Raw genomic sequence first — 25,376 nt, forward strand, 5'->3', positions numbered from 1 at the left:
TGTAAGGTGGGGATTGTGGGATGGAGTGCACGGGGCTGATTTGTTTTGAGGTTACATTGCATTGAGCCACGCCTTACTGGCCCCTAAGGTCACCGCAGTGGGGACTGCGACTATTACCGCCTTTCCTTGAGGGGTGGTCGGGAGTGTTGGTTTGGATGGGGGTACTTCCAGTTGCGGGGGGGGCCTGTCCTGGGGGGGTGGGAGAAGCGAGCAGTTGGGGTTGCTCGGGGGGTAGTTGTTGTTGGAGGGGTTCGGCTTCCTGTTTGGAGAGGGTGGGTGGGTGGACCCGTGGTCGCGGGACTTATGCGGACATTGTTCTTTGCTCTTTGGTCTGGTTGTGTAGGGGGGGATGGCTAGTACCGGGGCGCTGAAATGTGTGACCTGGAATGTGCGGGGTATGCAGTCCATGACGCGCAGACATAAAGTCCAGGCGTACCTCAAGCGTAGGGGGGTTCATATAGCGTTCCTGCAGGAGACGCATCTTAACAAGCAGGAGGGGGCTGCTCTGCAGAGGCGCTGGAGGGGGCAGTTATTTTACACGACATTTTCGGCTTTTGCAAGGGGGGCACTGATTTGGATACGGGCGGGGGTCCCCTTCCAGGTCTCGAAGTCAGTGGTTGACCCGGAGGGCAGATATGTGGCGGTGGAGGGGAGGCTGAGAGGCAGGGTGATATCTCTCTGTAATGTGTATGCTCCTAATGTAGACCTGCCCGCCTTCTTGTCTACCATCTCGGGCAAATTGGCGGGTTATTTGGCAGGGCCGGTCCTCTTGGGGGGGGACTTCAACTCGGTTGAGGATGTGCTACTAGATAGATCCCATCCCCCGCTGCGCGCGTCCCCAGTGCATAGGGTCGCTAAGCGTAGGTTGGAATGGCAGGAAAGCTGGGCCCTCACGGATGCATGGAGGGCATTGCACCCCACCACTAGGGACTATTCCTTTCACTCGCACCTACATGACCTGCATGTGAGGCTGGATGCGTTTCTTTGTTCGGCGTGTGTGCTCCCCGCGGTGGGGGGGGCGGAATACTTGGCCAGGACGCTATCGGACCACAACCCTTTGTTGATGTCTCTGGAATGGATGGTGACTGTTAACTGCGTGCCAACATGGCGCCTGCAACCTGACACCCTGGATGACTTGTTGTTCAGGGAGGCCCTGGGTGAGCGCATTGAGAGATATTTTGAGGAGAACAGTGGCTCGGCCTCCACTAGGGCGGTCGAATGGGATGCGTTTAAGGTGGTGGTGCGGGGACACTGTATTGGACACACGGCAGGGGCTCGGAAAACACTGCTGGATGACTTAGATAAGGCTGAGACGCGGCTGAGGGACTTAGAGAAGAGACGCCCGAATCACCCTGAGCTGCAGGAGGGGCTTAGCGGGGCACGGGAGGGGCTGGCGGTAGAGCTAGAGCGGCTGCGCAGTTTTGATCATAAGGCGTACATGGCAAGGGCGCATGCGGAAGGTGATAAGGCGGGGTCGATGCTAGCTTGGCTTGCTAACCCCGTCCGGAGGGGTGTGCCGATCATGGGGATCCAGGTGCCAGGGGAGGAGCCCTGCCACACTCAGCCCGGGATCCTGAATAAGTTTTGTGCTTATTATGAGGGGCTCTATGAGAGTGGTGGAACGGGAGGGGCGGACGAGCTTGAAGAGTTCTTGGACGGGTTACAGTTGCCGCGAGTGGAGGACTCGGAGGCGGAAGAGCTAGGTCGGCCCATCTCTCTTGGGGAAATAGGTTGTGCTGTAAAGCAGATGGCTCGAAATAAGACCCCGGGACTCGACGGACTGCCAATCGAATTTTATGGTAAATACCTAGAGCACCTTGCCCCACGGCTGCGCGAGGTGTACAACGAGGCACAGGCGAGGGGCCGACTCCCGGGCTCCATGTGCGAGGCCCTCATGATCCCGCTCCTGAAACCGGGCAGAGAGGGTGCGGCTCTGTCCTCGTATCGTCCGTTGTCTATGTTGACGACGGACTACAAGATCCTCAGTAAAATTCTGGCCAACAGACTGCTGGTACACATGACAAGCCTGGTTCACGGTGACCAGTGTGGTTTCATACCGACACGCAACACCACTCATAACATTCGTAGGCTGACGAGACTGATGGGTGCGGACTGGCCTGACGCCGTCTCCCCATTTGTCCTCTCCATTGATATTGAGAAGGCATTTGACAGCCTTGAATGGGGATACTTATATGCGGTGATGCTTCGCTTCGGGCTGGGGGACGGATATATAAAATGGACCAAGGTCCTGTACACCGAGGCGGTAGCGAGGGTTCGGGTGGGCACACTGATCTCGGGACAATACCCGATTAAACGTGGCACTAGACAGGGTTGTTCCCTATCCCCGCTCCTATTCGCGTTGGCGATGGAACCCTTCGCGGCGGAAGCCAGATTGGGCCGCCACTACGCAGGCTTATCATTTAGGGGGAGACCGCAATTCATATCCCTGTACGCGGATGACCTGCTGATGTTTTTGGCCGATGCGGGCCCCGAACTTCAGGGGGCGCGGCAGCTACTGGGGCAGTTCGGCCGGTTGTCGGGCCTGAGGGTCAACTGGCCTAAATCCTGTCTGTTCCCCCTGCGGCCGGGTGAACCGTGCCCACTCACTGCTCAGGAACTCCGGTGGGAGCCGCGCTGCCTGCATTATTTGGGGGTCTATGTTTACCACACCCCGTCCGACCTACTGGATGGCAATATTACTCGCTGCATCAACGCTCTGCGGGGGTCCATGGACTTCTGGGCAACTCTGCCGTTGTCCCTGGCGGGTAGAATCTCCCTGCTTAAGATGATAGCCCTGCCCAGGCTTTTGTACTATTTCAGGACGCTCCCGGTATGGGTCCCGTGCTCTGTTTTCAAACGCCTAAGGTCATTGGTCATAGCCTTTTTGTGGGGCACGGGAAGGAGGCGCATAGCGCTCGACACCCTATTGCGCCCCAAAGATGATGGAGGGATGGCGGTGCCGGATTTTGAAGGATACTACTTAGCCGCGCAGCTGCAGACCTTTACTCAGGAGGTGGCGAAGGTGTATAGATGCCCGAGGACGCGAGAGTGGAAGGTACCCCGCGACATGTTCTGGCGTATATTACGCTACACCAGAAGCTCCGGGTGGGAGACCTGACGGTCGAGGAGCAGACGTTCCGGCTTTGCTGGGACCGGGCCCGTAAGCGGGCGGGTGTCCGCTTTATGTATGCCACCGAAATTCCGCTGGGGATGGTTACCGCCCTCCCACATGGAGGCGACTGGTCGCGCTTACTAGGATGGGAGGAGGCGGGAATACAAATGCTGGGTGATCTTTACGAAGATGGGGTGTTGCTGCCGTTCCAGGGCCTGCAGGAGCGATTTGACCTTCCGAGGGGCGACTACTTGCTGCACGCAGCAGTCACAGGCGCCATGCAAGCTCACTGGGGGGAAGGGCTGCAGGAACCGGGCACCTCGATGGCCTGCCAGTACACCATGATGGCGGCGGGAACCTTTAAGGCTGTCACGTGCCTGTACGCTAGGATGCAGCGGGAGGCCTTGCAGCCTTTGGCAGCCCTGAAGGCCAAGTGGGAGCTGGACCTTCAGGTGGAGATACCAGACACGACCTGGGGCCAGCTGCTAAGGCGGGCACGGAAGAGCTCGAGAAATGCCAGGTTTCAATTGATTCATTTCTATATCATCCACAGGGCATACCTCACCCCCGGGAAAATCCAACAGTATTTTGGGGCGACCGACGCTGCTTGCCCCAGATGTAATACAATTGGGGCGGATTTGTGCCATATGCTGTGGGATTGCCCCTCTCTGGGAGACTATTGGCAGGAAGTTGGGCGGGCCCTTAACGTCGCGACGGATAGGGATATCCAGTTTACCAAAGCGGTTGGTGTCCTTCATTGGTTCCCGCACACGCCTAGGAACAAGATGACTAGTAAATTTATAGACTTGGGGCTTATTCTGGCCAAGCGGGAGATCACAAGGAACTGGAAGTCCAAAGTGGGGCCCACATATAAAAGATGGTATGGTGAATGCCTGAGATGGGCCGCGTGTGAAAGTACCTTACGGTACCAGATGGCCTGGAGGTTGAATGACGAGAAAGCTCTGGAAAGGGCGACTGCATGGGAAGTGATGGTGCAGGCGCTCCGGGATGTGGACGATGAGGGGCAGGATGGCGAGAGCGAACTGGACGGGGCGGACCCCGTCACTACACAGGAGAACACACCTTAGTGAAAGATTACTTCCTCCTGCATCACACCGGACACTTTTACACTGTTAGTCCAGCGCAGAGCGACCACGGGGGAGGGTGGGTAGGAGGCTGTTTTGGAGGGATGTTGGGGCACCGAAATTTGGGGAGGGGGAGGGGTGAAAATCGCAAAAGCAACCCAGGGTTATTTGCCTAAGGAAGCGATCAGACATTGTAAGGAGCTACAAGAAATGGGCAGGGATGAGGTCACCCGCGCCAAGGCTGAGGTGACCCCCCGGATGGAGATCGACTGGGTCGTACTGAGCCTGTACTTGTTGTATTATAACTGATAATTGTATTGTCTGTACATTTATATTGGTGATGCAATAAAAATGATGTTAAAAAAAAAAAAAGTGATGGACTCTGGCTTTCTCCCATAAGGATGGCTGTTCTCGTCGTTCATGGACGCTGGCCTGGACATCCCGAGGGCGGCAGAGGGACCGCCTGCTTTGGGCGACACTCTCCCCTGACGCGCAAGTACTCTGTTTTTGGAATGGGATAAGCGCTCTGCTGAGTTGGGGTGGCGGGCAGTTGCAGGTCCGTTTGGCAGGGAGGCAGGGTGGGAAGGGATGGGGGGGGGGGTGGTTCTTTTTCATGGGAAATTCACAAAGTCGATCTCGAACTGTACAGTGTGCTTTGACTGTTATTGTAATGTTGCTAGTGCGATTGATTCTATATATATATATTCTGATCAATAAGATGGCGGGTGAACAGCTCAATGCCGCGAGGGTGGATGAGACGCAGACAAGCGGCTCCACTCTCCGACTTCTTGCTTGGAATGTGCGAGGCCTGGGTGATAAGGTAAAACGCGGCCTTGTTTTGTCCGAGGTTAAACGCTACAAACCAGACTTAATACTCCTGCAGGAGACCCACTTGGTGGGTGGCGCTACCAAGGCCTTGGACAGAAGAGGGTATAGAATGCTGGTCCACTCCGAATTTTCTACTGGTTCACGGGGCACGGGCATACTGATCCAGAAATCCTCCCACTTCATCACCCTTAGTACTAAAACCGACACTCAGGGTTGCTTTGCGGCGGTGGCAGGGCAGTCGGACGGTCGCCCATTAACAGTGGTTTCAGTGTACATCCCACCTTCCCTACACTCTGTGATGCTACCGGCCCTGGGAGACTTCCTGCTGACCCTCCCGGAGGGGGACATGCTCATAGGTGGGGACTTCAACGCGCCTACAGACCCGCAGCTCAACAAGTTTCCGGCAACCGCCCTACCGGGGGGCCCCTCCCGGTTTCGGCGATTTCTAGAGGCACTGGGGCTGGTGGATGTTTGGCGCCACGTTCACCCGATGGTCCGGCAGTACACGTTCCACTCCACAGTTCACAACAACCTATCTCGCATTGATTACTTCTTGGCTTTAGGAGATGGGCTACAGCGCGTAGAGGAGGTAGATATACACCCTCGAGGCATCTCCGACCACTCACCACTGACTCTCACTGTTACCTCACGGACACGGTCCCGTGCCGCATATACCCCATCCATTCCTCCTACCTTAAAGTCCCGAAGATCAGGAAGGCCCTTCAAAAGACCACGGAGCACTACTTCACGGAAAATGAGCCAACTGCGGCCTCTGCTGAGATTCTCTGGGAGGCCTATAAAACAGTGCTGCGGGGACAGGCGATAGGCTCTATAGCAACACACAGAAAGGAACAGACAGCTGAACACTCTGCCCTCGAGCTCCGTCTGCGCGAAGCCACTAATGCCCACGAAGCCGACCCCACGGTTGATACGGCACACACCCTCACACTTCACCAGCAACTGTACGCAGACCATGCACGCCTCACGACACAGGGACATATAACCGACACACAGAACCGGGTATACGATGTGGGGGACAAGGCAGGGAAGATGCTGGCCTGGCTCGATAGAAGAGGGGGTAGCTCCAGGGGGATTCAGCAGGTGAAGGATGGCGATGGCAGGATGCTAACCGACCCCGATCGAGTGGTGGAGGCGTTGGCGTCCCACTTTGAAAAAGTGTACACCCCCGAACGAGAAGTGACCTTGATTGCGGCCCAAAGTGCATTAAGCAATATAGATATCCTGTCGCTGCAGCCGGAGGCCGTAGCCGAGCTAGAGGCACCGTTTACCGTCGATGAACTTCGAACGGCCATTGGGGCCCTCCGACCCGGCAAGGCACTTGGGCCAAATGGCATTCCGGTTGAGTGGTTCCAGGCACGCACTGACGCTCTTTGCCCGCACTTACTTAAAATGTATGTGGAATGTCGAGAAAAAGGGATGCTGCCGCTGGACCAACGGACGGCCACTATTGTGGCTATCCCTAAGCCCGGTAAACCCCCAGAGGAGTGCTCATCCTACCGCCCTATCTCTCTGCTAAACGCGGAAAGTAAAATCTTAGCAAAACTCCTGGCTAACCGCCTAATGCCACACCTGTCTGACCTTATCCACCCGGACCAGTCAGGATTCATGCCCCACAGAAACACCGCGCTCAATCTTAGAAGGGTACACGGGGTGCTGGCAAGGGCGGATTGCATTGGCGATAGTGCTGCTATACTGGCTTTGGATGCGAAGATGGCTTTTGACTTGGTGGAGTGGGCCTACCTCTTTGAAGTCCTCTCACACATGGGATTTGGCCCAAACTTCATCTCGTGGATAAAGTTACTTTACACAGCACCGGTGGCACACGTGGTGGCGAATGGCCACATATCACGCACGTTTCCGCTTGGCCGTGGCACCCGGCAGGGCTGCCCTCTCTCCCCCCTGCTCTTCGCACTCTCCCTAGAACCCTAGGATTGGGGGGGGGGGGGGCGATGCCTTCTTTACGCCCTGCGTTAATTCCAGGATAAAAAAGGCTTTGTCATATTCCAGGTGCAATCCCGTGTCTATCTAGCAATATACGTTAGCAATGATCGCACTGTGATTTCCCGATGTTTGGTTGTTCTTTTTGTTTGTATTAAAAATAGAAAATGAAAACCTCATTTACCCTGTATGAAACATTTGCTTCTGTCCTTCACTAATTCTTCCGGCGACCCTTACTGAACTGACTTTTTCAACGTGTGCACTGTATTTTACTTAAGGCTGTCGTTCCGATGTGATACTCAAGATTAGCGGCCGGCCCTTCGGGGTTGTAGGCGACATGCTGTGTAAAGATGTGAAGGTATAATAAAGGTTTTCAAAAAAAAAAAAAAAAATCTCTACAATTTGAGTCAATAAGCAATTGGGGGTTTTGAGCCCAATGGCCTAGTGTCCTCCGGTTCGGCTCGCTTCAGCCATAAAATTCAAGAATTGTGCTGTCTTGTGCTAGGACTGTCCAGTCACACGCTTAAATCAATTTTAGATCAGGGATTAGCCTTGCCGTAATATAAGTCATACACGTAAACAGGTGCCTTTTGCCAAAATGATTTGCTTCCATCCCACCCACCGGCCACCGTGGTGTTGTGGAAGTTCCGGGTTGAGTTTCAGTAGTGTTTTTTGTATAGATGACAGAATGTCGAAGTACAGGCCACTGGCCCTTGAGCCTACTGGGTCACAAAGGAAGGGAGAAAACATTGGGAAATTGAACACGAGTGTCTGGCTACAGCGGTTTTGGTGTGCTATATATTTTGCCCCAGTGTTAGAAGTGGGCGTGATCGGAAGGGCACGGTGTGCTACTACTTTTAAAAATTATTTTAGTCAGTTCCCCTACTTCTTGGTTTTAAAAACACATCCTGAGGCGTGGCTAAGCGGCCGTGAGGAATGGCCGCTGCTTCAATGGGCTCTTCCCGACCTACGGCGCTCAATCATCCTGCAGCCCACTGACCCAGAAAATAGCCCTCCCAGGGGGTCCGCCGGGATAGCTGACACCCCCGTGGCGGCTTTAAAGTGACTTGCCGGCGGGCGACTCGCCGATTCCTTCCAGTTCGGGCGCTCGACCGAGGAGGCGCCCGGCCGAGGCACGATGGCGGACCAGATGCGCTAGGTAGAGCGCTATCCTCCGGGACCTCTAGCGATCTCCTGACTACTCGGAAAAAACGGAGGGGCCGGCAGCTGACCTCTGTGGAGGAGCTAATCACGAAGCATTTGAAGCCAAAGTCGCTATCTGCATACTTCTCCATAGAACGGGCCCATAGAGTGCCGGGCGGGAGGCCTAAAGTTGGGGCCCCTCCCAGACCTCTTATTGCCAGAGTCTTTAATTTTCGGGACCGTGACAATATTCTACAAACTGCCAGAGCGGGCCCCCCACTTAAGATTGACAATTACGAAGTTTCCTTTTTCCCCAGACTTCACGGCTCTGGTTCAAGCGCAGCGACGCAGTTTCCAGGTAGTGAAACAAGAACTGCGGGGCAGAGACATCAAGTACGCAATGCTTTTTCCAGCAAAATTAAGAGTCGAGAGGGACGGTAAATCCTGGTTTTTCGAATCGCCGGAGGCAACCTGGGACTGGCTTGAGATGGACAAAAGTCGGAGGTAAACCGGGTAGACGCCGCGGCGCGCCGGAGCAGGACCCTGGTGATGAAACGGAGCCAACAACGATGGGAGAAGATCTGGGGGCCAGCGGCCTCTCGGAACAGGAGTGAGAGGCACAGTGGACTAATAGAAGGACTGCCTTGATGACCACTTGCAAGTATTGGGAGTGTCGGGCTGTTTGTGGGGGGCACCACTGGGAGTAGGTGTTTGACTGCAGTGATTCCGGGTGTATAATGTGATGCACGACATTTACTTAGACATGTTATGACGATTTTTATAGGCAAATAGTCCTGATTGCGGGCTGCAATGCTATGAGCTTCATTAGATACAGATGCCGAGGGTGGGGGGGGGACCAATTCGCCTCTACGCAGTTAGTACGGGTGGGAGACACGCAGGCACTCTGCCAGGTTGGGGGGTGGGCAGTTTACAGCCCACAGGCAGGGGAGCAGGGAGGGGGGTGGAGGGGAGTCAGGGGGATGTTTTAGGAATAATTTGTTACGGAGATAATGGTGAACATGACTAATGATATGTGCAAATTCACTTTGAATTGGTTGGGGGGGGAGGGTGGGTTGCACTTTGTTTTGTGCTTTAGTTTTGAACTGTTTTTTGAGGACACAAGTGATTGCATGGGTGGACTGCTGCTGAGCTTTCAGGGATGTTTTGCTTATGATGGTGGACGGGGTCTGGGCTGATGGGATAACAACTGATGATGCCCCGATTGTGGCTCCGGTACCCCCCCTGTCCCTGCTCACCTGGAATGTGCGAGGTTTGGGGGACAAAATCAAGAGGGGGCTGTTGCTGCAGTATGAGCGTAGGGCAGCCCCAAAATTGGTACTACTTCAGGAAACTCATCTGGTGGGGTCAACATGTAAGGCTTTGGATCGGTGGGGTTACACAATGGTGATACACTGAGTTTTCCTCCGGTTCTAGGGGGGTGGGAATCCTGATGCGCAAGACTTCTCCTGTGATAGAGCAACAGGTATGGAAGGATGCAGGAGGGCAATTTGCAGCAATCTCCTGCCTATGGGAAGGGAAAAGATTTAACGTGGTATCAGTATACATTCCCCCCGCCCTGCACTCGATAGCTCTCCCCGCCCTCAGTGCGTTTCTGCTCACACTCCCGGAGGGCGAGCTCATACTGGGCGGAGATTTTAATGCGATTCTTGATATAGGGCTTGACCGCCACCCCAACAGGACGACAGGCTCGAACAAGGCGAGGTTGAAAGCCTATATAGACGCTTTGGGCGTTACGGATGGGTGGAGGTTCAGGCACCCCGGGGAGCGTGGTTACACCTTTTATTCAGGGGTACACAATAGTCTCTCGTATTGACCATTTCTGTGTATCTACCGACAGTTTGTCACACATTAGATGTGAAGATAGGACCGGGGTATCTCGGATCACTCCCCGCTTCTCATGATATACACCTCACATGTGAAAACCCGGAGGCGTATTTTCCCGATCTCACCCCACTATTTATAGATTTCTAAAATTAGACGGGACCTAGTTAAGAGTACAGCAAGTTATTTCCAGGAGAATGTTACTTCCGTGGACTCCCCGGGGGTCCTATGGGAAGCATACAAAACGGTACTAAGAGGCCAGGCGATAGCCTCCATAACAGGCCACAGATGGACTGTACAGGAAGACCTAATAACATTAGAGCGAGACCTAGACTTTTTGCAGGCCCAGCACGATCAAGCACCTACCGAGGCAGCGCAGCGTCAACTACGCCTTAAACAGGCGGAGTTCACGGAGTATCAGCGGGTGCAGGTTAGACAAAGGCGTCTGGGCACTCAGCATATCATATACGAAATAGGCGATAAGGCAGGGAGGCTTCTAGCGTGGCTTGAAAAGACAGACAAGGCTAGGAAGGATATAGCACAGCTTCGTTCCGCCGAAGGTGTGGTGCACACCTCCCCCGCGAACATTGCAAATACGTTGGCTGACTACTTTGAAGCGGTTTACACATCCTCTTCTGATATGTCCTCTGAGGATGCCCACCATTTCAGACGAAGACGCTGCTCTTCTGGAAGCTGACTTCACTGTGGATGAGGTCGTGGGCGCTATCCACTCCCTGCAGTCGGGTAAGGCGGAGGGGCCAAATGGCATCCAGATAGAATTATACAAGCACGTCTCGGATCAGGTAGCTCCGCATTTATTGCAAATGTTTACCGATAGCTTGTCTGTGGGGTAGCTACCCAGAGATCAACGGATTGCAACGATTATAGCCATACCAAAACCCGGTAAGCCCCCAGACGACTGTACGTCATATCGCCCTATTTCGCTTTCGAATGCGGAAGTCAAAATACTGGCCAAAATGATTGCTGCGCGCCTCACCCCACATTTGGAGACTCTGGTGCATCCGGATCAATCCGGATTCATGCCAAACAGGAGCACTGCTTTAAATCTACGTAGAGTGCTCGCGGTCATGGCGCAGATCCCTGTTCTATCAGAACTGGCTGTGATATTGTCCTTAGATGCGCGAATGGCCTTTGACATGGTCGAGTGGCCGTATCTATTTGCGGTGCTGCGCCATCTTGGCTTTCGGCACAAATTTTGCGCGTGGATAAAACTTTTATATACAAATCCGCTGGCACATGTTGTGGCCAATGGCCACATCTCCAGGGATTTCCGGCTGGGACGTGGTACACGTCAGCGATGCCCCCTGTCGCTTCTGCTTTTTGCCTTAATTCTGGAATCGCTGGCAGCGTGGATACGATGGGACCCCATGATAACGGGTCTTAATTGGACTGAATCATTGGAGGACCGCATATCGTTGTACGCTGACGATATTCTACTCTATTTGTCACGTCCCAGGCGCTCTCTCATGGTCCTCCTTGATATCTAAGATTTTTGGGAGGGCTTCTGGATACACCATCAATTGGGCCAAGTCGATATTATTTGTCTTTAAGGGGCCCCCGCCGACCCTCCCGAATGACTGCCCCCTGCGGGTTACTGACGGACCATTTAAGTATTTGGGAGTGTGGGTGACACAGAGTTGGGAGAGTTTCTATCACCATAACTTGCTGCCACCATTGGAGCGACTCCGCACGGATGTGAGACATTGGCACACCCTACCGCTGACCCTGTAAGGAAAAGCCACTTTATTTAAAACTAGCAGCCCGTCCCGACGTTGTCCGGGTATGAATTGCTGCCGGCCAGTAGTATATTGTATTCGTTTTGATAGCATTTCTTATCTGTGACAAGCCTGTGAAACGCTCCGATTCACAGGGCACTGCTGATGCACTTAAGAGTGCGCGTTCAGTAGTGTGTGAACTCTAGTTTCCCTACTTTATTTTTCCTTGCAATATTATATAGCGCAAACTCGACAACATGGCATGAGCACAATTTACATTACAGAAGAACACATTCATTTGTGGTAGGAACGGGGAGACAAAGCGATGTTGAGCTGATGCCGAGAATCGAACGTAGCTCTCCAGATCTACAGTTCGCAATTCTAGAACTTGTGGCGGGAGGTGTGTCTAAAAGTGTATGTCGTGCTGGCCATCAATGAGAGAGACCTGTGCATTTTTCAAATGGTTGGTGAAAAAATATGAGTAGGTTGCTGGAGATGTGGGCCGCAGTGCCACCAATGTACTTACCGGAGAGGGTAAACACCAATTATTCCGCAACTTTCTTTCCGCATACCATGACTCCGCATACTTTCATTACGAAAGTACCATGACTCCGCAATGCCATTATAATGCATGGCATTACATTTTATATGCTTTTACCACGCATACATTTACAACGAAATTTGTTGTAAATGCATGAAAGGTAAAAGCATGTTTTTTTATGTTTGGATAAGGTAAGTATGGGTATAGGGGTATATGTTTTGGGGTACTGAGGTATATGTTTTGGGGTGTTTGGGTATTTTAAGGGTTCAGATATAGTTTTGGGTTATGGGGTACAGGGATAGGTATGGGTTTTGGTGTACAGGGGTATTTTTAGGGTTCAGGGCTAGGTTTGGGTTTTGGGGTACAGGGGTATTTTTAGGGTTCAGGGCTAGGTTTGGGTTACAGGGGTATTTTAGGGTTAGGGGGTATGTTTGGGTTTTGGGGTACATTGGTATTTTTAGGGTTCAGGGCTAGGTTTGGGTTTTGGGGTACAGGGGTATTTTTAGGGTTCAGGGGTAGATTTGGGTTTTGAGGTACAGGGGTATTGATAGGGTTCAGGGCTAGGTTTGGGTTTTAGGGTACAGGGGTATTTTTAGGGTTTAGGGATAGGTTTGGGTTTTGGGGTACAGGGTATATTTATAGGGTTAAGATGGGTTAGTGTTTAAGGGTGTTGGGTATTTTAAGGAGTATGGATGGGTTATGATTATGGGGTGTAGGGGTATTTAAAGGGAGCAGGGTGGGATTAGCACACGATATGAGACATGGCATGAAGGGCAGAACATACCACACGCCCCCAGCGTTTGTCACGCCCACAGCACAACGCAGATACACCCACAAGGGACTACTTTGCTGGCACGGTTCTTTTACCTTTTAAAATGTATATGGTGGGCGTCTGCATAACCTATGTCCATCTGCTGCAACTGCTCTTTCCAACGCTGTATTGGGTGTTGTGATTCGTGCTGTGGTTCCTGAGATTACCCGCCTCAAAGGTTTGGGCTCTCTTTATAATATCAGTATGGATATGGATGATGACGCTGCCGCAGTTTCTGTACATCCTAGGAAACACCCCGTTTCAGGTGCCTCCGAAATACTTTCAGTCCATAAATGCATTGGTCGCGGGCCTACTCTGGGGGGACAAACCCCCACGCATTTCCCGACTAAAGTTGGTAAGGGGTTGGTTTGATGGAGGCATTGCGCTTCCTGATGTCCAGTTCTATTATTGGGCGTCATAACTTAAGATTGTGAATCACTGGCTCCATGCCCCGCAAACAGAGCCGGCGTTCAAGGCAGATAGATATGACCCTGGGGGCTGGAGGAGTGATGACTGCACTCTACGATCCCCGGGGGGTAGCGTCCCTGGTGGGCCCTACGGCCCATACGGTGAAGCTCTGGCACATGGCATCAGCGCATCTCAAATGTCAGAACACGATTGGGCAGATGACACCACTTTGGGTGTCTCGCCGCCTTTGCCGTCTCTGTAATAGTAAGGGATTTGAGGCCTGGGACCGCATAGGTATTTCAACAATTGGGGACATTTATAGACGGGGCAAGATCCTTACTTTTGACCAACTAGCGGCACAGTTCACCTTGGTTGAGACGGAACGTTTACGCTACCTGCAAATCTCTCATGCCCTGAGGTCGGTACTCCCAGCAGAGGGAAAACTATCTGAATCTACTCCCTTGGAGGATAGACTGCTTACGGAACACATGCTTAGTAAGGCGACCTCCCTGGTATATCGTAAGCTAATTAATAATATGCCTGACCCTATGGATAGACTTAAAACCTCCTGGGAGACAGATCTAGATGACCTGGACGAATCGGACTGGCAGACCGCGCTCTCCTCACCACAGGAGGTTGTGGTCTCATCTCGGCTCAGATTGGTACAATTAAAAGTCCTTCACAGAATATACTACACTAGGGTCACACTACATAAGATAGGCAGGGCCGTACACCAATATTGCCTTAGAGGCTGCGGAGAAGCGGGGACATTCTACCATACTATCTAGGAGTGCCCTGTGATCCCTAGTATTGGACCAAGGTAATGCGAACAATATCCCATGTGGTTCATGGCTCGCTACTCCCAGAGCCACGACGGTGTCTACTGAACATTTGGGAGCCGAATGACCTCAGTAATCACTTGAAGGCCTGGGCAATGCTAGGTGTTATGTACGTTAAGCGGAATGTGGCCAAGGCCTGGGGATCCTCAGCGTCTCCAACGCTCAGAGACTGGAGCAAGGATGTAGACTGTTCAATGGTTGCAGAAAAGATGGTGTATTTACATGGGAAATGTCCACGAAAGTAGGGGGCAATTTGGGGAAACTGGAAGGAATAGAGGAAATATTTGTGAGCCACCCCAGTTGGAAAGTGATACTGATTCGGATGACTAAAGAAGAAAGATGGGGGTATTTTGGATTGTGGGGCTGCTGCTGCGGAGATGTGTTGATTGTGATAATGGTTCTCTTGTGAGCTTATGGTATGTCCACCATGTATCATCATATCACCCTTGAACGACAGCTGTATATAATGTAACCCTTGCAACGGTCCTCTGTTTTACTTTTATCATCAATAAAAAAAGTACACAAAAAAAAAGAAAAAACACATTCTGGGACTGCAGGAATAGCCCTACTTTTAAAATTGCAACTTTATCTTTCAGCCCTTGTGGTGCACATCAAGGAAGGTCTCTACAGTGCCCACAACTTCCTTCTTCCTTCCCCTCTGTGTCTAGGGGGCCTGCAAAACAACACCGAAAGGGCCATCAGTCTTAGGTTAGCACGAAAACTGCCACCTCTGATGGCCCTGCTGCTGCAGTGATTCACGCCTCATTTAGTGGGCCGCTACTTGCCTGCACCCACTGTGACCAATACAATGGTCACATCAGGATACTTTGGTCTCCCCGCCTTTGACCTCCACTGCCCTTTATTTTCGAGTTCACGCCGACTGACTGTCGCCACCAGGAAAAAACAAGCATTTGCAATCCAACAGGTCTCTCAATTACGCGGGTTTTAGCTATTGGCATTGTAAATGACAATGCCTTTTATTTATGTTTTTGAAACATAGATAAAAAGCATTGTCCTTTACAATGCCAAAGGCTTAAACTCCGTAAATGCAAAACCTACTGCATTGCAAACGCCTGTTTACGCTTACTGTGGGTAATTAACTTGTAATTTTTCTATTTTGGTAAATATGTTTAAATGGTGGTGAAGCCATTAGTATTCCAAGCCTTATGTTTTCAGTTGTGTGTTAAGCAAAGAAAGTAAGCACGGCGCACAGCTGTCGGTGAGATCAAAGGTTTGTTGAAGAATTGAAGAAGATTAATCAATTTAAGGTTCTCCTTACAGGTGACGCAACTGTCCAGGTGCGTCCAGTAGGATTATGGGGTTGAGTGCGCTACTGGGGTGTAAGCGCATCCCTGTGGTGGGCACATTTTTGTGGACCTGTGTGTAACAACAACACAGGTACTTCCAGAAAATGTGAAGTTCCAAATCTTTAGAAAGTTTTCAAAGTTTAATTCGTATTTTCATAAGTATATTTCATATATGCTTCATATGAATAGATTAACAATAGTTTAGATCATCATCAAACATGAGAAACGCTCCAATGCATTTCGGACCAACCGTCCTTTTTCAAGGAGCACTGCAACAAAGAATATACGAAAGGCAAATAAATGTATGTCTTTCTATAACAATCCAACAATAAGGTGACTGCATGTTATTGTGCCAATTCGTGAAAATAACCTCATGCGCCCTTACGAGGGAAAACGATGGTCGAATACAAAAGGGATCACCCATACGTGAAATTGAGGGTGGATATGGTAGAGGTGATGGCCGTGTTCAGGACGCTTAAGTTCGGAAGATAAACAGAGTGCTGACTGGCGTGGTTCCCGATGCGGAACGTGTAACGCTGAATGCGATGAAGTTAGGACAAGTGAAAGGCGGCTCACGGGAGCATGCAGAGTGAGAATAAAATAACACAGTGACTTGCAAACAAGCAGGACTTACTTGGGGAAACGTAGGTTAGATCGCATAGAGCTTCGGTTCAAGTGGTAACACCCTTCGCGGAGTGTGAGCGGAGTTTTAGTGAACCAGTAGTGGAGTCATAGAAATAAAAGAAGGGTTAAAGTGAAGAGAGTGCAAAGTGTGGCCATCTTGGAGTGGTGTGTAGTAGAAACGAGTAGGGGTACAAAACAGTGGAGGTGAAACAAAAATTCTGAAACATGCAGTTACAAAAGGCACACAGCAAAACAAGATGAAGGTGCATCACAGTATGCCCAACTGGGCATTTATAAGTAACAGCTTAGTTCTGTGCGGTCATTAAGACCAAACGGATTTTGAGATTGTAGTCTGTACATCCATGATGTTTCTCGTTGTAAGAGAGTTTTGTTGTTGTCTCTCCCTTCAATCTTTGGGACAATTTCCAACACTAGGTACTTGAGCTGTGCCACATTATGGTTGGCTTCATTGAAGTGGATGGCAATGTTGGATTTGATGTTCTTAGTTCTGATATTAGACTTGTGCTCGTTGAGTCTTGTCTTGATTTTCCGACTAGTTTTTCCCACATAGGTTTTGCCACATGGGCATTTCAGGAGGTAGATCAAATTTGCGGAATCGCACGTGGCATCAACGTTGAGCTTGATGTTGAACCCTCTCATGGGGTGGCTGACAGTGTTACCTCTGATTACGTTATTGCAGTTGCCGCAATGGTGGCATGGACGTGTGCCAGTGTGATGTGTTGGGGTTGGTTCAGTGTCACTTCTTGACAGAATCTCCTTGAGGTTCATTGGTCTGGTGTAAGCAAAAATAGGGGGATCTTTAAATAGTTCACCAAAATCTGGTTCAGAAGAAAGTATGCGCCAGTGTTTAAGGATAATCCTTTTGTATTTGTTGCTAGAGGTAGAGTACCTCGAGACCAGTACCATTCTCTCATTATCGGTTTTAGGTTTATTCTGCAGAGCTTCTGTGCGAGAGATTGTTGAAGTTCGATCAATTGCTTCCTTCAGGATTGATTCTGGGTAACCCCTCTCTCGGAATCTAGATGCCATAGATAGAATTTGGTTAGTTCTAATGTCGGGGTCAGACACGATCCTGGTGACCCTTAACATCTGGCTGTAAGGTAAGTGTCTCTTGAGGGAATGTTGGTGGAAGCTGCTGAACAGCAGAGCATTATTGCGGTCGGTGCTCTTCCGGAAGAGGTTTGTTTGTATTCCCTGGGGGGTGATTTTAATGAGAACGTCCAAGAATGCAATTTCATTGTGATTCAGGGTCCAGGTAAAGTCAATTCGGTCGTCTTTAGAGTTGAGTTCTGTAAGAGCCAGTTCCAAGCTCTCTTCCGTATTCTTCCAAATGAATAGCAAATCGTCAATGTAACGAACATAAAGTTTAAGGTTATCCATCCAAGTGTTGTTTTGGTAGATGTGGTTGTGTTCGAAATTTCCCATGTACAGGTTAGCGTAGGTCGGCGCCGCACAATTGCCCATGGCCATCCCGGACATTTGCAGGTACCATTTCTCCTCGAATTTAAAATAACTGTGATATAAGGTGTATATCATCAGTTCAAGGATGAAGGGTTTCAGGGAATCGTCAGTGTTGGACTGAAGTAAAGCTTGTTCAACGGCATTAATCCCCCCTTCATGGGGGATAGAAGTGTATAAGCTTCTTACGTCTGCTGTGCACAAAATGAGTTTCTCATTCTCAAGAAGTTGGAGATTAGACCGTTTGTTCAGTAGTTCCGTGGTGTCCTTGATGTAGCTGGGTAGATTTGAGACTATGGGCTGAAGGTAACGATCGATGAATTTACCGGTCGGTTCGTGTATGGAACCTCTGGTGGATACGATCGGACGGAACGGAGGGTCCGTAAAATTTTTGTGGATTTTAGGCAGCATGGTGATGGAAGGACTGCGGGGATGTTCTGTGATGAGGTATTTTTTCGTTCTTTCATCAATGATTCCATCAGTGGTGGCTTTTTCAATGATGAGGAGGAGCTCCCTTTTAAACTCGCTGGTTGGGTTTCCATCAAGGGCTAAATAGACATTAGGGTCCATGACATGTTCCCTGGTGCGTTGGTTGTATAATTCTGTGTTTAAAATAACAAGGGCACCTCCCTTGTCAGCTTTTATACACTTAATTGTTGAATTCCTTGCGATGTTTTTTAAGGTGTCCATGTCTTTATTGGTGATGTTCTTGTGGGTTTTTTTTCGGAAGTTCAGTTTGGAGATGTCCTGTTTCACCAGGGTCTCAAAGGTATCTATGCTTTTATGGCTGACAAGTGGTATGAATGTGCTTGAGGGTCGTAAGCCCTTAAGTTGATCTGGTTTGGAGTCTACTGCTGAATCTACAATGTTCTCAAAGAAATGTCTTAATCTTAACTTTCTAGTCAGTTTGAAGGTGCTTACGTCCAATTCCAGTAAGTTAGTGTCGCTAGTGGGCACGAATGATAATCCTTTTTGTAAAATTCTGGTTTCATGGTCAGTCAGACGGACGTTTGAGATGTTGATGACTAACGATTTCTCCTGGTTTTCTTGTTGTTCTTCGGTGGCTGTGGGGTACCAGAGTTGTTTTTTGCCTGCCCTCTTGCCCCGTCTGGGTCTGCGGTTTTGTCTGGACCTACCTCTAAAAAAGGCTCCGAGGTGGTCAAATCAACATGACTTGTAGAAGGTGTTCCATTAGGTGGAGGTACTGAAGTTGATGTATCAGTAGGAGTTCTCCTGGGTGGGCGGTTAGTACCGTCACTCTCAGAGGAAGAGGTGTCAGTGTTGGGGTTATAGGGTTTATTCCTGCGACGTTGGGCGCAGACATCCGCCCATGTATAAACTTCTCCAAGTTTATAGTCCAAGGTGTCCCGGCGGAATTTCCGTTCGTTGATTTCTTTTGTGTGTTGGTCTAATTGAACTTGAATTTCCTCAAGTGTCGCAGTTAACTCCTCTGGTGTTATAAGATCCTTCAGTTCATTTTCAATTGTGGTGATTTCGTGAGTGAGCTCAGTCAGGATTCCTGACAGTTCCTCCACTATTAATAAAATTAGGTCCAGACTGCACTTGTTAAGGATGGCATTCCATCTTTCAATAAATGTTTTCGAATTCTTGCAAAGCGACGGTTTTAGAGCAATCCGTAGGCCACGGGGAATGCGGAGTACCTTATGGTACTTTATTAAGGTGTTGGCGTGTAGTTTGATTGATACTGCGTCTTGAAAGGTATAAGAGTTGTTTGATGCACTGTTCCTTTGTTTTGTTGGATGCAGTTTGAGTGAGATCTTCATTGATAAGAGCGTATATTCTCTCTGTTGCATCTGTATCAAAAGCTAGGGTTTCCGCTCGAGCTTCAGTAGATTTTGAGATTTCTTCGTACTGCATTCTAATTGAGTGCGTGCTGCCTGCTTGGAGGACAGTGGGGTTGAGAATAAGCAAAGAAAGTAAGCACGGCGCACAGCTGTCGGTGAGATCAAAGGTTTGTTGAAGAATTGAAGAAGATTAATCAATTTAAGGTGCTCCTTACAGGTGACGCAACTGTCCAGGTGCGTCCAGTAGGATTATGGGGTTGAGTGCGCTACTGGGGTATAAGCGCATCCCTGTGGTGGGCACACTTTTGTGGACCTGTGTGTAACAACAACACAGGTACTTCCAGAAAATGTGAAGTTCCAAATCTTTAGAAAGTTTTCAAAGTTTAATTCGTATTTTCATAAGTATATTTCATATATGCTTCATATGAATAGATTAACTATAGTTTATATCATCATCAAACATGAGAAACGCTCCAATGCATTTCGGACCAACCGTCCTTTTTCAAGGAGCACTGCAACAAAGAATATACGAAAGGCAAATAAATGTATGTCTTTCTATAACAATCAAACAATAAGGTGACTGCATGTTATTGTGCCAATTTGTGAAAATAACCTCATGCGCCCTTACGAGGGAAAACGATGGTCGAATACAAAAGGGATCACCCATACGTGAAATTGAGGGTGGATATGGTAGAGGTGATGGCCGTGTTCAGGACGCTTAAGTTCGGAAGATAAACCGTTTGGTCTTAATGACCGCACAGAACTAAGCTGTTACTTATAAATGCCCAGTTGGGCATACTGTGATGCACCTTCATCTTGTTTTGCTGTGTGCCTTTTGTAACTGCATGTTTCAGAATTTTTGTTTCACCTCCACTGTTTTGTAACCCTACTCGTTTCTACTACACACCACTCCAAGATGGCCACACTTTGCACTCTCTTCACTTTAACCCTTCTTTTATTTCTATGACTCCGCTACTGGTTCACTAAAACTCCGCTCACACTCCGCGAAGGGTGTTACCACTTGAACCGAAGCACTGTGCGATCTAACCTACGTTTCCCCAAGTAAGTCCTGCTTGTTTGCAAGTCACCGTGTTATTTTATTCTCACTCTGCATGCTCCCGTGAGCCGCCTTTCACTTGTCCTAACTTCATCGCATTCAGCGTTACACGTTCCGCATCGGGAACCACGCCAGTCAGCACTCTGTTTATCTTCCGAACTTAAGGCAGCAAAGCAGGCAACCCAGTCCGGATCGGAGGCCAAAGGGCATCAACAAAAACCCCTAATTTCCAATGGCAGACCACCATTTAGCACAAACGGTGACACCAGCCAATTAAAATGAGGGGCGGGATTCAAGTCCCCTTCTCAAATCTACTCTCCTAGAAAATCTAATGCACAGTGACAGCGCTTTGCGCTGCAATGCCACGAGAGACCTAAAGAAAAGGGCTTCACCGAGGACTGCGTGGCTGCTGTAAATGAGCTCTCTTCCCAGCCAGAACCGAAAAATAGGAGGAGGGAGGCTGCTGTACAATAGGCCCTCAGCTGACCCAGCCCCACCAGCATCTCCTGGAAGTTGTTCTCCATGCCTGCCCAGAGGTCCCCAGCCCCTCCTTAGCAGCTCTGCTCTTTTCTCTGCACTGGGGCCTGCAAGAGGAGCCTGGACTGCCTCTGAACTCCACAAACATCAAGTTAGTTGGGAAAATGAAATACCTGTTGCATTTGTTTTTAAATAACTTGAAAATTTCGAATGTCTTATCTGCTATTTTATTATGTTCTTTTTTTATGTGTACCACTCGTTTGTGTTTAGGGATGTGGTCTTTTAAAACAAGCATTTGCAATGCAATAGGTCTCGCATTACTGAAAGTTTGACCTATTGGTGTTGCAAATAAGGCACGCCAAAAGCTCAAACTTTCAGTAATGTGAGGCCTATTGCATTACAAATACATGCTTTTTTAGGCATGAGTTGACTAAATGATTTGCCCAGAATAAAAAAAGGATGCTTGAGCCTCCTGCCAGACCCGAACCTGGTTCCCCAGCTTCAGTCTTGTAGGGCACCGACATATGTTGATTATGGCTACTTCTAGAGTTGCCCTTCAGTAGCACCCACGTTCACTCTGAAGCAAGGTGTCAGACAGACAAGGGCTGACAAAATACTGTAAAGGTGAAAAAGAATCAGTTTCTAAGCATGTGAGCTGTGCTATTGCAAAGCCAGCATTGAAGCACCAGTCTGTGGTTCTTTGGTAAATTGCAACATCAGTTCAACTTGACTTCTAAGCATGATGTATCCAATTTAGTGATACTCAAATTTACCGACCTGGGAAGGATTCATTGGTTTTGTCAGCATGATCCATACACATGAGAAGTCAATGACTAGTATTAATTCACTGAGGTATGTTGGCCCCTTAGAAATACTGTCCATAGTGCCTGCTAGCTATTTCAGTCCGCATTGTGTTGGTTACAAGGTGGAAGCCATGCATGGCACACCCTACCACAAGGGTTGAACAAATACGGAAGAGCACATTTACTCAGGTAGAGAGAGACACGGGGGTGAGCTTTATTGAGAACCAGGTCAAGTGCCAAAACATGTGTAATTAACCTGCTGGAAAATTTAGTACAGGTTTTGACAACATTTTACAGAGACAGTTGCACTGACGACCAGTTACAAATCCACATGTGCACTGAAATCAGCTAAACATAACATTTTATTTTTCTACCAGACGGAGGGTCTAACTATTGGTACAATAATTCCCAGCATCCCAGCAAAACTACATGCTACTTGTGCGGATCACGAGGCCTGGTCCATAGTGTTTCGCACCTGAGCGTCTGCGCTCAAGACAGCCAGTAAAGTGACTGTGCTGTCCCTGCTCAGTTCATGATGAAGCCTGCAGCCAGTGGTTCCATTAGTTAAACACTCACCGCTGAGATCTGCGGGCCATTAGTCGTGCAGCATAATGACTCACTTTTAAAAACACACAAATCACTGCAGAGTTCCTTATAAACCCAGTCATTTTTTTGCAACAATAAAAAGTCTTAAGATTGTTTATCTTCCTGCTGGAGAGAGATTGGAGTTTTGTTTGTTGGCAGTTTTTAGTTTTGACTTATCTAATGTAGCGCACAGGGTTAATACGCCTGCTGCGAAGAACGTGTACCGTGCATATCAAAGAGCAATATTTTATGTTCATAGCTCAGCGGACCACACGTTTAACTAAATCAGTGCTCATTTATTTTGCTTAGTATATAACTCTTTTTAAGAGTTTGTTTGATCCTTATTTAGCGTTCTTACAGCTAAACTAAAAAGGTAATTAACAGATCCCCTCAACATAATCAGCCCAAACCATGTCAATCTACGTCTCTCAAATGTTTTCCTCAAGCTCAGAACTCTGGTATGTCCACGGCTCCTCTCCTTCATCCACACCGAGTACTATCATAATGACCACAGGAAGCCTATCTATCAATAGCGCACGTTCACCTAAAGATACGGCCTCTTGGCGCTGTAGCCCTCGGAAAAATAAGGTGAGCGAAATTAGCATTTTCGCAATAAAAACACACATGTATCCAAATTCTTGATCACAAAGACAGAACTGACCAGCACACCTGCGAAGTCACCACGCACCTTATCCGAATCCTGTCGGAACATTTCTCGGCCGCTTGTTTTCTCCAAGTTACAGTTCATTGTCCGATAAGTACAAAGACAAAAGCCACCTAACACTCCGCTCACACTTTTATGTGCACGAGCTACAGGAAGGAGAAAAGAAACGGAGGAAGTAGACCTCTTTGGGTTCATGGCGCAAGCGCAGAGATGGAGACACTGGCCAGAGTGACGTACTCAATGACAGGTGCGCAACGGAGCGCACTTCCGCAGGAGGGAACCCGGAAACCGGCCAGCTGGAGTTCAGTGTCTGAGCAGACAGGGGTCAAGAGATGAAATTGTCATTGGATTTATATAGCACTTACTACCACTGACCACTCGTTGGAGCGCCCGAGGAATCAATCCCTGGGATAATGCCAAAACGCACGGGTCTAAATCAAGTTAGAGATCTCATGTGACCGCGTAAGTGGTCTCCGGGGGCGATAATAACTCTGGTGAAGGGTGTTTTTTGCACCAGAAGTACAGTGTTTATTTATGCGTTTTTATAGAGCGCGAACTTTACCCGAAGTTGTCAGAGCTCTTTACAATGGAACACAAAATGACTCCAGCGTACGTGATCCACATAAAAGATACAAACAGATAAACTCTAAGTTCAGATAAGAATAGAGAGAACAGATCACAGAGAAAGTTCAATTTCTCCAGGGCCCTTGGGAGGGGGGTGGGGGGACCTGGGCACTTTGCCCATGCCTTAAAACGTCTGTACTTAAGTATTAGCGGTGGATGAGCCCTTGCACCCTTGTAATAAAGAAATAATGCAGGAATTGTAGGTTAGTATCCTTTAATACTCGAAGAGCTCAATGGTATGTCATCCAGTAGGTTCAGCATCCAAGGAACAACTGTCCTTTACAAATGATGCACATCAAGATGACATGTACATTCTACATTCTAACTATGACCTAAGCAAGCACATGCACAAGGAATGAAAACAAATACATTTAAGAAATGCAAACACAACACATCCCTCTTTTCCTAACAACAGAATAAAAAACAAAAAGAAAAGAATAACATTAAAACACTATGCTAAATATAAGAACATAGTAAAGATACATGCACAGGTTTCTATAACCATCACAAGAAAATATAATTGATAGATAGATTTTACTTATTACTAACAATGTAATCTTTTAGCCAAGAAGGCACCACCCTCTTCCTTGAGGAATGACGACACAAAACAGAATTATCTCCCTCAAAATCAGATACCTCATCTTGTGGAACAGTAATTTGACCCTCAGAAACACCACCAGATGAAGAACCTTCAGAAACACTACTAGGTGAAACTACATTTCCCCTACCAGAAGGAATTACATTCCCCATTTCACTATCACTATCACTAGAAAGACTTGGATTGTCTTGCAAATCATCATCCTTTGACGCAGAACTTTCCACATCCAAATCCTCTGGTTTCCAAATAGTAAGAGAACTCCTTGGTCTACACTTCGCAATTCTTTTAAGATTCCATACCTTTCCATTATCAAGCTTCACAGAGTTCTTCAAAATTTCAACCACCTGAAAAGGCTCTGAGAACTGGGAATCACCTTTTAGGACCTTAACAGGTTTCTGTTAGACCTGTCTGCTTCTGGGAAGACTCTAACCACCATGATTTATTTTTGTCCCCCCTTAGCCTCCCAGAGTTTCTATTTTTATTTTTACATGTGTCCATCAGGAGTTTTTTAATGCTGTCAGGGGGCTAGGTGTTCCTTGGCGATGACGCCATTTTTCCCTCATCACTTGTGAGGCCTAGTCACCCCCTTGAAACCTTAGGGATCTCCAGAGACCTAAAATGGTGTCCACCAACTGCCATAACGGACACTACTGGAGGACAGGTCCATAGGGTAATATTAGGGAACTTTCTGGAATCAACTAGAGACTTCTGCAGGTCTCAGGCCACCCTATATAAGGCCAGTGACCAGCAGCCATTTTGTGTTGACCAGAGTAGAGGAGTGAGGCAGTGGTGAGAGGAGGTGGACACACTGAGAGCAGCTAGTTTGTCACTGAGGCTGACAGTTACTTCAGAGGATTGTTCCCCCTTCAGCCTTTGACCGATCCCTCTCTCAAGACATCAACTATTGATAAAGAAATCGAGCTACTTGAGGAAGCAGCCACTCACATCTTGGAATCCCATTAAATCCACTCAGGATACCCTTAACTGAAGACATTCCTGGCTACCCCTAACCAGCGCTGAGCTTACCGGGGATGTGGAGTAGCTGAAGT

The 25,376-nt window shown here is 48.8% G+C and overlaps 1 protein-coding gene across 3 annotated transcripts in view; it reads right to left on the bottom strand.

Annotated features, from left to right (window-relative positions):
- Positions 1–23,292, bottom strand: part of LOC147691936 (uncharacterized) — an 80,101-nt gene extending 56,809 nt beyond the window's left edge. For 2 of the 3 annotated variants that reach the window (XM_086938214.1, XM_086938211.1), the window contains exon 1: positions 23,130–23,291. In XM_086938214.1, the coding sequence (XP_086794340.1) occupies positions 23,130–23,189 (60 nt within the window). In that variant the 5' untranslated portion in view covers positions 23,190–23,291. Of the gene's footprint in view, positions 1–23,129 lie in introns of all 3 variants that reach the window. The other variant, XM_086938212.1, reaches the window with a different exon arrangement.
- Between the last annotated feature and the right edge of the window lie 2,084 nt (positions 23,293–25,376).

Source organism: Lissotriton vulgaris, chromosome 9 (assembly GCF_964263255.1).
Source record: "Lissotriton vulgaris chromosome 9, aLisVul1.2, whole genome shotgun sequence".
Classification (NCBI taxonomy): Eukaryota; Metazoa; Chordata; class Amphibia; order Caudata; family Salamandridae; genus Lissotriton; species Lissotriton vulgaris.